General features: G+C 33.7%; 1 protein-coding gene across 1 annotated transcript; it reads left to right on the top strand.

Annotated features, from left to right (window-relative positions):
- Positions 1 to 11,708: 11,708 nt before the first annotated feature.
- On the top strand, positions 11,709 to 15,694 carry LOC18034085 (DNA repair protein RAD51 homolog 2). The gene is made up of 13 exons (XM_006424616.2): positions 11,709 to 11,792; positions 11,915 to 12,028; positions 12,204 to 12,356; positions 12,587 to 12,690; positions 12,784 to 12,847; positions 12,947 to 13,002; positions 13,217 to 13,297; positions 14,022 to 14,081; positions 14,178 to 14,269; positions 14,339 to 14,458; positions 14,553 to 14,828; positions 14,942 to 15,139; positions 15,219 to 15,694. The coding sequence occupies exons 1-11, from the start codon at positions 11,709 to 11,711 to the stop codon at positions 14,696 to 14,698; spliced, it is 1,074 nt and encodes a 357-aa protein (XP_006424679.1). The 3' UTR covers positions 14,699 to 14,828; positions 14,942 to 15,139; positions 15,219 to 15,694.
- Positions 15,695 to 16,380: the final 686 nt, after the last annotated feature.

Genomic DNA, 16,380 nt, shown 5'->3' with positions numbered 1-16,380 from the left:
CTTGTAGTTATCAAATTGATTGAGCTCATAGAAGGACTAATGGTATAACTTAATTAAGTTGATTTCTTGAAATTTGCTCAATGTGAGAACAATTTATGAAAGGAGAGCTGTATGCTAGCATTGAGAAGCCAAGCAAAGTTTATAGATGAAATATATTAATATTTTATGAGGCACAAAAAAAATGCAAATATAGTTAATAAAAGGTTAAAAGTCTTAAAACATATTTTAGGTAGGGCATAAAATCTTAAACTGACAAGAGTTGTTTAAAGTTGCTTAAGTCAATACAAGGTTAAAAGTCTTAAAGTCTATTCTATGTAAGGTATAAGACCTTAAACTAATAAGAGTTGCTTAAAATTGCTTGAGTTAATTAAAGGTTATAAGCCTTGAAACTTGTTTTAGGTAAGACATAAAACCTTAAACTGATAAGAATTATTTAAAATTTCTTAAGTCAATAATACAAGTTATAAGCTCAAAACCTCTTGGAGGTGAAGTATAAAAATTGAAACTTACTCAACCTTTTAACCCACGGCGAGGTTAGTTTTAGCAACTTTGAGCCAATTCAAGGAAGTCACCTCGAGGTTACTTTAAACTTATAAAGTTTCCGGTCTTCATTCGTTACACTTTCAACACTAAAAACTGAGAGATTAGTGTTTGAGGATAAAAAAGAGATTTATTAATAAAGAAAATGGAATTGTTGGTGGGATTTACTAAAGAGGACGCGCACTCCTCATTTTTCTCTACCACTCATCTTGTGTGTAATAAGTAATATCCAAACTACCCTTACCAAGGCCTAGACATTTACTTGTGTATTCAAAAGTCATTTTGGAGAGATTAGCATAAAAAATTATAAAGGATAGTGAGCAAAAGAAGGAATGAGCTCTGGATTCTAGAGAGTGGAAAAATGGAGAATCTAAAACAGGAGTGGGGCATTACCTATGCCAACATTGCTACCTGCTTCTCTATTATTATTATTATTATTTTATAATGGAGAAGGATTCGGCCAAACCCAAAAAAAAAAAATCCATTCTCCGTATTAGTTTTATTTTTGAACTTTGATCTATGTTTTTGTTTCAAAATAGAAATTATTTATTTTTATTATGGTAAACTTATAAACCGACTTGAGCGTCGAAGGGTTATCGCTAAAAAAACTTCCAGCACCTCTTACCATTCTTTGTGATTTTAAATTTTCTTAAATTATCTAGTAGTGTTCTTAGTGTTTTACAAGCCACTTCCCCACCGTACAAATTTAATGTTGACGCAGAGATTTGGCATCCAATTGATAACCGACTCGATCGAATTTTGCATCAACACTTTTGGCTCGTACCAACCGCCAACACAATTATATATGTACAATATAACTCTTCGTGTTTTCTTCAACAAAAACGCCGAAAAAAAGGGGTAAAAAATCGGCTGTCTGAATATGTCCAATTACTAAAACAAGTTGTTTCCTTTTTATCTTATGTACCGAATTGAATTGAAACATTGCGTTTAGCACCCTGAGGTTATTTTGTTATTTTCAATAACTTTAACAAAAATAACAAGTTGTTGATGCTTGACTGACTTTTTGTGTCTTGAACCGACCATGGGCCGTCACTGTCGGCTAGTTGCTGATTGGGATGAAAGAGAATATGCCACGTAGTGTAAAAAGGTTTACTGGGGTCCCTGGGGGCTTCTTTCTTTAGTACTTCTTTCCCCTTTTCGGCGGGACAGCATACCATTGGCTACACAAACCCCACCATCCACTGGCCATTTTTCCAGTCTTCTTTGCGGTAGATTAAGTACTCTGAAAATTGATCAATGAATTGATTTTGACTTCATCAATGTTATGTGTACTGGTAAGTGACAGTTGTCATGAGACGATACATTTCCATGTGAGTGACATTGTCGCCGGGTTATACGCTTAACCGGATTGCAGCATAAGAAAGTGTTACTTTCGTCCTTTAAACCATTACTTGTGGTAAGATTGTTTCATCATTCTAAACTTTCTTTCTTTCTTTTTTCACTCAAACATAATACAAATAGCCAATTCCATAAATTTCAGACCCAGTATGTGCACTAATCTTTTGGGATATATTCACAATCACAAAGCCGCCGAAGAATGAAATCTTGAAAAGTGGTGAGAATGCCAGTGCCTGTTGTGAACTAACAGAAAAAGATGATAAAGGTTAAGAAAAGTGAAAGAAGCCAACGAACGTTGGCATTGCTCACAAATGGCTAGGCCCATAAAGTTGTTCACTCTCTCGTATCCTCAAAACCAACTCTTTTTGTTAAAAAGATTTTACTACCCGGATGGCTAAATTTTAGTGAGTGGGAGACAGAGAGATCTTTAAATAGTGTGTAATTTTTACCAATTCTAAACTTTTTTTTTACTCTATTTTGTCGGAATCTTCAGCAAATTTAAGCCTTTTTTTTTCCCTTGCTTTTTAGTGTTCTTCAGTAAGAAAATTAATTCGGACAAAACAATTTTTTTTTTCTTTTACAACTTTTATCATTGAGTATTGACCTCCCCTTTCATGGTTAAAGAACAAAGTGGTGCCCATTCATGCAACCTTTTTGGTTGACCACGACCATGTCGTGCCCTTGGGTTGGAGAATATGAAGTTACGGTCATCACTTATCTTCTTCAAAGTGCTCTTTTTTTTTTGTTTTTTCTCAAAGGCTATTTAAGATTACGAGTAGTCGTAGTCTCCGGTGAAAGAGCGATCTATCAACTATTAATTGCGTGATTTAAAATCTTTTATATTAATCCAATAATCTGTACTATGATGCCATCCACCAACAAAACCTTATCTTTGCTAAATTGACACGAAACCTGGGGTGGGGTCGGGGTGGGGGGAGATTCTTAATTAGCCAATTAAAGAATATGGTTAATTCCGTTCTGCCCCCAAATGTTTCAACATATTCCACCGCGTACCCAAATATTTCAACAATGCTCAATCCACACCCAAATCCGTTAATTTGACCATTTATTCTAACGGTCAAAAGGCAAATTTAGAAGTTCATGCCCTAAATATTATTTGATAATGATAAATTAAATTTATTTGATAAATTAATTGATGGGATTATTATTAATTACTTTTAATTAAGAATTTTTAATGTAAATATTAATTATTAGATTAACATTTTTTCTCATTTAATTCTTTTCTAATTCAAGATAAGGGGTATTTCAGACATTTTATTAACTTTCAAATAGTTTTGTTAAAAATAACGGTCAAATTAACGGAATTGGGTGTGCGGTGGAAAATGTCGAAAAGTTTGGGTGCACAGTAGCAAATGTTGAAAGATTTAGGGGTTAGGTGGAAATAACCCTAAAGAATAATACAACGATGAATGAAGATGACCAAAGCTCTCCTCAGTTGATTGAGAAAACAAATCAAGGGGGATCAAATAAGCATAAAATAAAGCCAAAATTGATCAGTTAGTTTGTGGGATTTGATTAAAAAAAACGAGTTGATTGGAAGGATACGCGTGATCATCATCAATACAAAGCAAAAGTACATGGGTACACGGTACGCGCAACATCAAACAGAAAGCAAAAGTTGAAAATTTTGCCGCATAAAAGAACAAAAGTCACTGAAAATGGAACAGGGACGGTTACAGTACAGAACCGGCAAAGTCTCCAACAGAAGAGGATTATTGTCACACAGACACGGAGGCAGATGCATGAATAATCAATTGCAATTCCCACTAGTAAATGCCAAAAATGTGTAATCATGGCAAAGTCAGCACAAGTCAAGCGGGGGGCCACATTGATTTAATTATCATCAACTAGAATAATTATAATCTTAATAACCAATTGCCATAGAAAATACAGTTCAGCTGAGGATCCATGAAAGCATGAATCATTAATAAATAAGTAAATAAATAAATAAATTGGTCTTTAGTTGTTGTCATAATACTTTAGGATACTTTTGTTGATCTTTCTTCTGTATGCAAATCAAAATAATAATAAACGTCAAATTCATAGCCTTTCATCAACCTTATCAGCATACAAGAAACTTTTACAGGGCAAACATAAAATTCATTGCCAATTTATATATTGATTTCACACAACTATTTTACAAGATAAAAACTGAAAATTACAAAGCCAAAGAAAAAAAAATTACACCACCAACTTTCCTCCTCCAAATACATCATCTCCCCTCTAAAATTGGCAGAAACAACAATGGAGTAGGCCATAATTTGACAAACACTTATGGCCAAAACAAAAAAAAAAAAGGCATGAGAGGAACTAGTCCTGCAATAGCTCGTCAAAAATCTGAGCTTTGCAAGTAACAGCCAATACCCAATTCACATCAGACAAAGTACTAATATTTTACATCAGAGAAGCTGCACAATCTGATCCAAAAAAAAAAAAAGACAGATTTTCGCAGCTTCTTTATTTATTTGTAAATTTACCTTCTCCGGTTATAAATAGTACACCGGCGAAAGGCTGTGCATGGCAATGAAATAAGCTCAATTCAGAGAATTGAGTGATGATGAAGACAGCATGATGATGGTGGTGCTGTGAACGATTTCAGGCTTTTTCAGAATTTGCATCAGAGCTGTAGGCACTGGCTAGCTGGGTTCCAGCTGCAGAGCCGGCATCTTTTCCTTTGTTTCCGGTCAGAGCCGAAACAAGGGCCTTCTTCAAGCTCTCGAAAATCTGAGCTTTGACTTGGCCTCTTGGTGGTGGAATGCGTATGTTCCCATTATTCTTCTGGTTCTGGGGAGTTGAAGAAGCCGCAGACATGGCGGTAGCAAAAAAGGATCTGCGAAAGAATAACAGAGTTAGAGTTTCCATCAAGATCTTTTAAAGTGAAAAAGGAGACCAATATGAATCATATATCTATTCAGGAAAATGAAAAATATAATGGCACAAATACGTTAAAAGCAGACGACCAAAGAAAGCTAAAGAATACTGGGGGAGGGGGGGGGGGGGGTGGGGGTGGGGGGCGAGGGGGAAGAGTTTTTTTTTTTTTTTTTGTTGAAAATGTGTGAGGAGTAGGGGATGCTATTTGAAGAGTTTTTATAGCCAAATTCTTCATTTTAATGCATGGGACACACCCATCAACATAAGAATTTAGAAGAGATTCTAGAATATTTTTGTTATATATATATAGATATCAAATATAATTATTAATTACATGATAAAATTAATCTCTTATTGTTGGATTCATTTGGTTAGGTATTGGGAGATTTAAAAAATTTTGTTTTTCTTTTTTTACAAGTTTCCAAGACATTACGAAGACTTTTCCTGGTAACAAATATAAAATTTTATTCTTGAATGAAATGAATTTCCCAAAATGAAAAGCCTAAAAATCCTACTTGGCTACTTTTTACACGGGGCTCGTAAAGGATAAGCTCATCGACGGATTCAGTATTGGAACGGTGCCCCACCTGGCTGGCTGGCTGGCTGGCTTGGGAAATTTTTAAAGAGTAATTTTTAAGAAGGCCTTATTTTCTTTGAAATTAGTAAAAGTGTCGCCTGTGAGCTTGGAAAGATTGAGATTATTAGTACTTTAAATTTTACTTTAAACACTCATAATTTATTAAAAATTTATATTACTACAATAAGATTGACGTAATTTATTATTAAAGACAGTTATAATGTAATTTATTATTAAAGATAATTATAATTTAATTGAATAATTATTACTTTTCACACGTGTTAAAATACATAATCATTTTGTCTTCGCCCCTCTTATTAATCTCATCAATATCAAAATCTAATCTATCATAAAATGTAATTAGTTTCAACTTTCAACAATCATTGCAGCCATGAAAAAAATCCTGAAATTGAAGCACGACTAATTAAACGAGTAAAGTGAAGGAAAAAAATGTGAATGGGAAAAAGAAAAATGTTGTTTTATTAGTGTATAGAGGAAACAAAGTATTTAGTTTAATGGGGGATAATATTAGTATTTAGAAGAGTGCTGAAAGTAAACATTAATTTTTAAAATTTATTAAATGGGTGTGTAATGTATAAGGGTGTTCCAAAATATATTTCAGAGTGCAAATTGCCCCACCCGACCACGCGCCACCCGTTTTGAGATTATGAAAATATGATAGGTAATTTTGATAAGTTTACACATGTCCTATGTGTAAAAAGCCTAATTCTTTAAAGTTCATTTAGTTATTTTCATTTTATAAAATGTATTATCTACCCCTAATAAGTAATAACTCACAAACATAAAATAAACTAAAACATTTTCTTCTTTTCCATTTTTTTTACAGTGCTTACAAAATAAACAACTAACATAAGCATACTATAAACTTAAATATTCTAATGAAAATAGAAAACCAACAAGTAGCCAAAGAAAACAATGAATATGTCGTCTAATTCCATTGGACACCAATCCATTACTTTTGCCATTATGCTGCCACTACTACCAAGTTTATGCTATCTGAAGCACGCATAAATAATTTGATTTTATCAACAATTAATATTATACCAGCCGTTATTTATTAATTGTCGTGTGAATTTTGAAAATTATAACATATTTTGAATGTGCCCAACTGAACAAAAATTGAGCTTACGCCCTTGGATAAGCTCATGGCTCAAATCAAATGTGTAAACTCAAATCTTGACTTGAGTTCTTGGGTGGAGATGCTTTCACAATCACCAATCATCACTTGCTTTATTGATACGACACTGAAATTTCCTTCATTACCATCACCAGTCACCACTTGCTAGTTGCTTCATACAATATATTCTTTGTTATTTGTTTTATTGTGCTGCCTTGTACACAAGTTTAAGAAATGACGCATGCGCTCTAGAATTGTTATTTGTTTTGAAATTTCCAATTTTCATATTATGAATGAATAATTGGAAAAAGGGACACTGTGTTAATATATTATAGACAGTTAGATCTCATCATTACAAATCTCTTTTGTTATGCACTTCATGTGGACAAAGTTTTAAATAAAGACAAGTATATTAATATACTATAGTATCCACCAAAATAAATGAATTATAATATAATTTATTCCATCAAAATTCACTAAAAAGAATCAACTTTGGATGTCCGTTTCTAAAACAACGGCGGCTTAACTGTCTTAAGATACGAAATATCATTTCCCTAAAATAATAACATGATGATAATAATAATAAGGAAAAGTTACACACGTCAACCTCTCTCAGCTTCCACAGAATTGCCGAACAAAACCCGGGCCCCAGCTGCCCACTTGGCCTTTACGAGTGTTTTAAAGTTTCGGATTTCCAAAAAAACACGTTTCGTGGTCTCCTGTTGAAGCAGCATGAAAGCCACCAGAGATATATATGGACACCAAATATAGGCAACAAGCCAATAACAAATTAACAATGATATTTGGCGCATGGCTGCTATCTAAAATATTATATCAATGAAAAAAACAAATGAGTTTATTAAGATATTGGGCTTATAACATTAACTCTCTACTTGCAAAGGTTTGAATTTTGAAAGACGTCATGCCTACGAATAAAAGAATCAGAAAAGGCTCAAAGGGAGCACGAGACATGAGGTTATGTCACCTGTTAACTACTAGCTGCTGATGGGTTTCAATTTTTCAACACTTAGCTAATTAATAATGCTGGGGTGTTGTGTTCATATAAGTCCAAAATGGGGTCTCCGAATCTAAGCGCATATAAGTTTTTGACAGATGATAAAATGATAATGAAAGGGAACTGGGGATTTTTTTTTTGTACTCTTTTAAGTCCAGTGTAAGTCCGGAGTGTTGCAAGAGGCAAAATCTGAATAGTTAGGTTATGCATATGGTCTCAAAACTGATCCGAATTTATTTACAACCTTGGTGACTGGTGGTGCAAACAAAAGAAATCTTTCTCTGACTGTGCTGCCAAAACAAACAAGGCCATGTGAGCCTGCTCTTATAGAATTGATTCAGTCTTTTTATTTAATATGGGGTCATGGACTCTGAGAGACCATACAAATATCTCACAAAGAATAAATGTACAATTATATTAAGGGATTGAGCTACATGAAGTCTTTTTAGTTAATTAGTAAGTGTGAACCCGATAGACTTTCTGAGAATCAAGAGCACGGCAACAAGTCAGCAACTGCACTGATTGATACTTTTGAACCATCCTCGATCTTTCTCAGGACTCGGCGTCTATAAGTTATTTTTCAAACGTGGAATGATATTCCACATCCATATCTATTTTATTCATTTATTTGATTAAACCTTGTAGTCTGCAACTACTTCATAATGTATTCTTGCGTTTGTTTTGTTTTTTTTTTCGAAGTTTGCAATTAATTAATTGAACAGTCTAACACGTCTTTTCAGTTGTTGACATGACTATTAGGGCGACCGTTTTGCTATCTACAACAACACACCATAATTAAACATCACAAGATTTAGAACTGTGGTAACACTATGCAAATTCAATAAGAAGACCTTCTAATAAATTCACAGTGACTGGGCTTGAATCAATGGACACAAGATTTGACACTCTGTAATAAGCTGTTGAAAAACTTTGCATTAACAGCAGTACATGTTGACATTTTCCACACGTCAAAAACAAATAATCAATCAAGCTTAACCGATTGACTTAAAAAGTGAAAATTAACCATCTGTGAATTCATTTTAAGTTTTTTTTTTTCTTTTTTTAAATTCTAGATATGTACTTTTGAAATCATCTCGGAATTGTAATTTCTCTGGATTCAGCACGTACTTAATTTCCAAACATGGGAATTGGGATAGATGTGCATGCATCCAGGATTTAAATTCAATCATTAGAAAACTTTCCTCCTTTTTGCTTTTCAAAGTTTCAAATTGATCATCATAAATTTAACGACTTGCGTCACTAAAAGTTAAGTGCCTGAAGATTTTGTAGTGCGACATTCATGCATCCGCTCAAAATTACTTGCCCATTAATCAAAGCTTATTATTAATTGACTTAAAAAGTGGAATCTTAAATTCATGCGATGAGTTTCTCACCTAAAAGGACAAAACAAGACACCAAGCTGATCCATTGAATGACATAAACTTAACCAAACACAGTTATCCAGCTGTTCATTGAGTGACGTACACCAACTTAATTAAACACAATATTATTATTAGTATTTAGTAACGTAATTGGTCAACTCCTAACAAAGTTGAATATACATACATATATATATATATATAGAGAGAGAGAGAGAGAGAGAGAGAGAGAGAGAGAGAACGAACGTGAGACTACTTTTTGCACAAAAACAGAAGATACACGATCCAGCAGAAAAGTAACATTTGAAAAATTAAAGAGTTGTGTGTGTGTGGATGATCACGAACAAGGATTAAATCAATATATATATATATATAATTTTGGTACGAGATATTGACTGCAGCCGCCAGCCACCAAAAAGAAACTGGAAGAGAAAAGGATATTCTGCAGCAGCTTCCCAGGAAGCCACATGATAAGAGACATTTAGAACAGCATAAGGTTGCTCTTTGACCTTTGCAGTCCCCTCTGGGGGGCATCACTATTTATTTATTTCTAGCTATAAACGCTAAATCAAAGTGGCATAATATGACGTATCACCCTCTTTCTATTATTCTGATACATACTCTTCTCTGTTCGTGTCATGTATTCTATGTACAGAGACGTGTATGTTGAGTGAAGATCCAGCCGCAACAATTCGTTAATTACTATTAGGTTAAAGCAAAGAAGAAAAAGACAAGCATTACTTTAAAATTCTTAACATAGCTAATCCTCCTTTTTTCTAATCTGATTATAGAAAACGTGGGAGTGTGTGACTTTATTAGCATACGAGTACATCATCAAGACTCTTTTTTTTTTTTTTTTTTTGTTCACACATCATCAAGACTTATTTGTACTAGAGTGAGAATTTAGATGAGAAGCTGAAAATTCACTTATGTTGGTAGATAAGTGCAGTCTCTAAAGTTTTAACACCCCTAAAATCCTATTTTCTAAAATACTCTTAGTTCACGTTAAAAAATACTAACTATATATTAAAATCATTCATCTTGCTATAAAATTTTACTCTAAAAATAATATTTTTAATTTTTATTTATTAAATACATAAAAATCTTGAAATCTTACATTATTTTCTTCTTATTATCTAGTTTCTACATCTCCATAGTCCTAAACTCTCGTAAGTTTCTCCAAAGTAAATATTTTTTTCAATTAACATTTAAATTATGAAATGTGATGCACGTAAAAAAGTTTTAAAATAAAATTTCATTTATGTGTTTAATTGAATTTTATTGAAAATAAAAAAAATGAACTAATTTTTCTTTAATTATTTAAGTAATTTCAATGAAAAAAGGGATTTACAATAATTTTTAAGGGGTGTCAAAAGTCTTACTCTTCCCTAAATTACAAGTTGGGGTTGGTCTGGGCTAGGCATAATCATGGGCGTTGGCACTCATTATGAATTCTCTCTGCTAAAGAGTTAAAATAATAGAGTGGAGCTATTGGCACCCCTATATTATTTTTATAAAACCCCACTTTAAATAAAATTATAATTAAAAATAATTAAAAATTAAACGCATATAGATTTTTTTCCAGCAAATTACTTAATTCATAATCAATCCTTTAAAAAAAAATAATCTATATGTTATTTCCTATCTAACTAAAATAAATTGTACAAATTTAGAATAATTTATTATTCTCTTTTGATTTCTTATTGATTAAATATTTTTATACTTAAAATTACTTTGAAATTATAATTTGAAATATTTGTTATTTCAGGCAATGATTAACACTAAAAAACTTATCACCCATATAACTTTTTAATTTGTTTGTAGAGTAATAATAAAATTGAAAATTATTAAAAAATAGCACAATAATACTTTGAGTTTTAACAATAAAACAAATCAAATGAAAATTGAGAACTTAGAAAAGTGTAGCTAAAAAAAAGGGCATTTTTGAAAATAAAATGAATATAACTAAAAATGAGATTTTATGAGGAGATTAGAGGGGTGCCAATAGTTCAACTCAAAATAATAATAGTTATCAAATTTGGTTATTTGATAATCCTCATCTGGGCTTGAGCAAATTCTGACCGTGTCAAACTTCAAAGGGGACCCTCCAATAAATCTCTATCTTAAAAGAAATTGGATTCATCGTGGGTATAAATATTTGAAGTTCGTCGTCATCTTTATAAGTAAATTATTATTATAAAATTAAAAATATACTAGATTTGTAACAACATTATAATACAAAAATAATCAGGTTTATAGACTATCACCAGCAATCGTCCAATTACTTATGATTAGTGGAAGTCAACGCTTGCAAACGGAAGTTAACGGATTAGTGGACGGCACAAGTGTTTTGTCAACTTAGGGTATACGAGTGATACACTTGAAAAGTATTCACACACGTTTGATACGGGTGTCATTTAAGGGTATATGACTGATAATTTCTCATTTAATAATTTTGATATGAGAATAACCTAACTATTTTAATTGAAAATTTATATTAAACCACAAAAGAGATACTATGTAATAATGTAAATATTATAGAATAAACAATATCATCATTTTGCGTGCTTTAATAATATTATAGTATAAATAGTAATATCTTTTTTTTTTTTCATTTTAGTAGCATTTTCCCAGCATTAAAAAATTCGAACTGATTTTTTTTTTTTGGTTTTAGGAGCACCAAACAGTAGCAAAAGAGCCCCCTAAAAATAAAAGCGGAATACAAAAAAAAAAATGGCGGGAAAATTACAGAGCCTACAAAATAACTAAAGAGGAATAGAAAATTTGGCTTCGATCAATTTCATATTAATGGCGAACAAGCTGATAAGCGAAATGCGACTGCCAAAATCAATCGCCAATATCTTCGCTGCTCGTAACATCACTACTGCCAAGGCAAGCGAGTTTTTACTGAAATTTCATTCCAGTATTAATTCTCTCTCTCTCTCTCTCTCTCTCTCTCTTTTTGGAGGGGACATATTAGTAATTAATTTTATTAGGTAATTGCTTAATTTCAGGACGCGTTGTCATTAACAGAGTTAGAGTTAATGAAATTACTAGACGTGGAATTATCGGAAGTCAGATCCGCGCTAGCTCTCGTGAGCGAGATCGTGTGTCCACCGTTTCAAACTGTGAGTATTTTGCGTTTGTATAACCTTCCAGTTTCTTCTGCAAAAGTGCTTCTTCTTTTTTTTTTTTCATAAATTACTTGAAGCAAGTGCTTTTTATGAAGAAAATCTATTAAATAAGCGCTTTTGCAAAGAGCATTCAAGGTGTTGTTTGGTTCTGATTGTGCTTTAAATATAGGCACTGTTGTTGATGGAGCAACGCGCGGCAACGGAGCACCTGGGAGGGCATCTCCCCACGCGGCTGAAAGGATTAGATGCGGCTTTGTGTGGCGGCGTACCATTTGGTGTCGTGACGGAGCTGGTTGGTCCGGCAGGAACAGGCAAAACACAAGTAAAGACAAGATTTGTATTTATTCGTTGTGACGATCCTTCTGCGTGAGAGTCAAAATCTCGTGCTTGACGCTCTTTTGAGTTAAAATTGACTCTATTTTAAATTGGCTGCTCCGGCGGATTTAAGAGTTATTAGTTGGCATTTCCATGATTGGAACTAGTTTTAACTTCTCACCAATAATGCGTTTGCGTAGTTTCACTTGAATTGATGCTTGCTTCATTTAATTGCAGTTTTGCCTGAAGCTCTCATTATTGGCTGCACTGCCAGCACATTATGGAGGCTTAGATGGGGGTGTAATATACATTGATGTAGAATCCACATTTACTTCAAGAAGGTATGATTAGATGTCCTGTTTGTGGCATTATGTTCTGGACTACGTTTCAATAAGAAAACAAAATATTTCAAGGTTTGAAATTTGATTTCTCAGGATGATAGAAATGGGAGCAAGCAGTTTCCCAGAAATATTTCATTCGAAAGGAATGGCTCAGGAGGTTTGTGAAATGATCTTCTAATTTTGCTTTCCCTTTCAATTTGTTTGATGCCGCAAACTTGATACTAGCAATGTGTTACTTAATCCATTCATACAACAGATGGCTGGTAGGATTCTTGTCCTGCAGCCAACATCACTTTCCGAGTTCACAGAGAGGTTCGATCCACAACAAACTTTATTTTTCCTTACCCCTTAAAATGGCAGTATAGGACTGGAAGCTGGTAAGGAGTATTAGTTAGCATTAATAAGTGAAGAGACAAATCCGGCTGAATGTCTGATTATTATGCAATTGAAGTCTGGTCGTACGCTCTACTTTATTGTAATGGTTACTACAAGAATGGTTAATCAAATAGGGGTTTCTGTTCATCAGTTTGGAAAAAATTAAGGTGTCACTCCTTCAAAATCAAGTGAAGCTGCTAGTAATAGATAGCATGGCGGCTCTTGTTCCAGGGTAAGTTTTTACCATCTTTGCTCGTGATGATTTTGATCTAGTATAGTTATCACTTTCTTTGGGCTTCGGATGAGGTATATGTTTGAGATAATGTATTTGTTTGTTCTTGCAATAGGATTACTGCAAATGGATAAATTCAGATTTGAATTATTACGACTATGTCCTGATATCCTTTCAAAGCAAAGGAATAGCTTTTCAGTTCAATCCTGTACTTAACGTCGAAGTGAACTTAATTACAATAATATCCTCCCTACTGTGTATTCCCCTTGTGTTTAAATGAGAAAAGCAGCCTTTTACTCTGCTAATATAGTCTGTGGAGTCTTCTAAATTGTTTTCCATCATTGGGAAAGTCACATGAGCAGGAGTTGAAATTCTCTTGTATTTGAAAAAAAGTTTCACCCTCTTTCTTCAGCCATGTATAAATACATCAAGAGTGCATCAGTTCATGTTGTTCAGCATGTTGATCTCTGGAGAGCTTATATCTTACGGATGAGCCCATATTAGTGCATAGTGGACATGGCAAAGACGTTTAAGATCAGTTATAGTATATGAATATTACAAAAATTTCTTCCTTGTTAACAAAGCCTTAAAAACCTAATGTTGGTTATATGAATCTCTTTTGAGAAAATTAAAGTTTTTTCTACACTTTTTATGATATGATTCATAAATCACTTGCCATACAGCTGGTTTGGTTATTATTTAATTAGTGGTCATTATTGTCCAGGGTACATGAGCAGAGAGCTCCTGGGCAACATCCTTTGAGTTGGCATATTTCCCTCATTACGTGAGAATCATATTTCTAGAAGTTACTAGTAATATATTCTTGTGTTGAGTGATTGTTCATTTTAAATGATACCATTTTCCAATTAAATTTTTGTAGGTCGCTTGCTGAATTTTCAAGGATTCCTATTGTAGTGACAAACCGAGTGAGACCTCAAAGCCATGATGAGTCCTGCCTTTATCCCTTCCAAGGTATGACGTGCACTCATATTAAAAAATTTCCTCCTAATCAATTAACACAATGGAGATTGTTCTGTGCAGTGCAGAAAATGGATAGAATTCTAAAGGACCGTACAAGATATTATTCTCATATTGTTGCTGTACTAGGATTTCACTGGGCTCATGCAGTAACCATCCGTCTTGTGCTTGAAGCCAAATCAGGTTCATAGCATAAAATAAAGCTAAGCTGCCATGAAGCTAATCCTTGATCTTGGGAGTTTCCTAATTTAGGTTTGACAAGTTTCTTCACTTTCAGGTCAAAGGTTTATGAAGGTGGAAAAATCTCCAACATCACCACCTCTGGCTTTTCCTTTTACCATAAATCCATCTGGGATATCATTGCTCACTGATGATGGAACAGAAATGGTAGTGCCAGAGACATGCAATTTATCGTCAAGGTAGATTCCCCAGACTCGCTTTCTGTGAATCTGCAGGACATTGTAGTTTTAGGAGTGGTGCACTTAACATCTCATTCAATGAGTGTCTTCTGCCAAAGAAATTAATTTTCCAAGATAGTGGCTGTCAACATAAGGTTATAGTCCCTAAATTTTGTTCTTATCATTGATTTACAAATGGTTATCATTTTTACATTCTTTAGCACGACTGTCCTTTTAGAGTCTCATATTTCAATGACAAACTTTGCAGGCTGCAGTGACATCATTGAAGACGGTGAAAAATTGCATTGATCAATTCTGATGATCCGTTAGCAGGAATAATCCATGAAACGGGTGACCCATTTTGAATTGTTATAATAAAATTTCGACTGGATATCTTCCACGTGTGTAATTGTTTCAGGCAACAGGAGGAGGATCTTTGTCCTTTCATAAAATTTCTAGCGTGAAGGTGAATTTCTTGTGCATAAAATCTTTCATTAGATTGCCATTTTCATTTTTTTAAGTGAATGTCTTTGTACAATTTCTAGGTATGCCACACTTTCTTCTTTCCCTACTGTGTTAGCTATTGTAAGGACCAGGTTTAGAGAAGCACTAACCAAGGAAGTGGCAAATTTATGTTGGATAAACTGACGATGATGTTGATCGTATATAACATCTCCTTTTTCCAATTTATGACTGGTAGGATATTTCCAATTCTATGACAAGCACACATCTCGTATCAATAATCAATGTAACTGCTGTACCCCTATGTTTGAACCTTGAATGGCGTTATAAAGCTTATCATCAGTAGTGGGCTTGGCTGGTGTGCCTGGGACATAGGCTGTTCAGTTGTGATAGATTTGGGCCTAAGGCAAGGGTCAAGAAAGGACGGGCCTCGCTTTTTTTAGCATTAGCTGAGCATAGATAGCAATAGAGGGTACAACACAAGATTTATTAAGCTTTTGTAGCGTCGGCCAGACATGGCAGCAGAGGGTATAACACGAGATTTTTATGCTCACCTAGGCCAGTAGCTGAAGAAATTATTAAACTTTTCTTGCTTTTTCCTGTAAATTAATCATGTTTGCCCATAGACGATGATTGTAAACGAAACATGTACTTATGCATCGACCCTTTATTCTGTTTTTGATAGTCGAAATGGCTATCAGCCAATCCTTGATAACTTACAAAAGGAAAAGGGAAAGTGACTAACTTTTTTGAATCCTCAGCCAATCCTTGTTAACTTACAAAAAGGATTGGTTGAATGCTCAGGGGTGAAAACAAAAAAAAAAATCCAAGTGAAAAAACAATGTGTAAACATAAAGTTTTGATATCGGAATATTATTGATCACGAGATGAAGACAGAATTAGGTACAATCAATGGTTCAAAGCACAAAGTACAAGCAAGTTGTGGTTTAAAAAAAAAAAAAAATTTTAAAATTGATAGAAGCAATCTCGGTTTTCAGTTGATATCGAGAGACTAGCTTTGATTTGGTGCGGCATTGCTTGAACTGCGTAGTTCTGTTTACTTTTATTATATGCCACTGTTGGTGGCCGATGGCATGGCTCTTCTTGATTGGATGCTGAGAATAGTGCCATTATTTGTTCTTGGAAATTATAAATGAATCAATGCTTAAAATAATGCACAAGTCATTATTAAGGCCAGTGCCATATAGTATAAGGCAATTGATTACTCCTCACTCAAAGCTCTTT

This window comes from Citrus clementina, unplaced genomic scaffold (assembly GCF_000493195.1).
Source record: "Citrus clementina cultivar Clemenules unplaced genomic scaffold, Citrus_clementina_v1.0 scaffold_8, whole genome shotgun sequence".
Taxonomy (NCBI): domain Eukaryota; kingdom Viridiplantae; phylum Streptophyta; class Magnoliopsida; order Sapindales; family Rutaceae; genus Citrus; species Citrus x clementina.
This window is presented reverse-complemented; position numbering and strand designations above follow the sequence as displayed.

Excerpts from the sequence above, each read along its gene's own strand:
- LOC18034085 (XM_006424616.2), top strand. The coding sequence starts at position 11,709 with ATGGCGAACAAGCTGATAAGCGAAATGCGACTGCCAAAATCAATCGCC. Across the intron at positions 13,003-13,216 it reads CTTTCCGAGTTCACAGAGAG|TTTGGAAAAAATTAAGGTGT; the intron begins GTTCGATCCACA and ends TCTGTTCATCAG. Across the intron at positions 14,082-14,177 it reads TGGCATATTTCCCTCATTAC|GTCGCTTGCTGAATTTTCAA; the intron begins GTGAGAATCATA and ends AAATTTTTGTAG.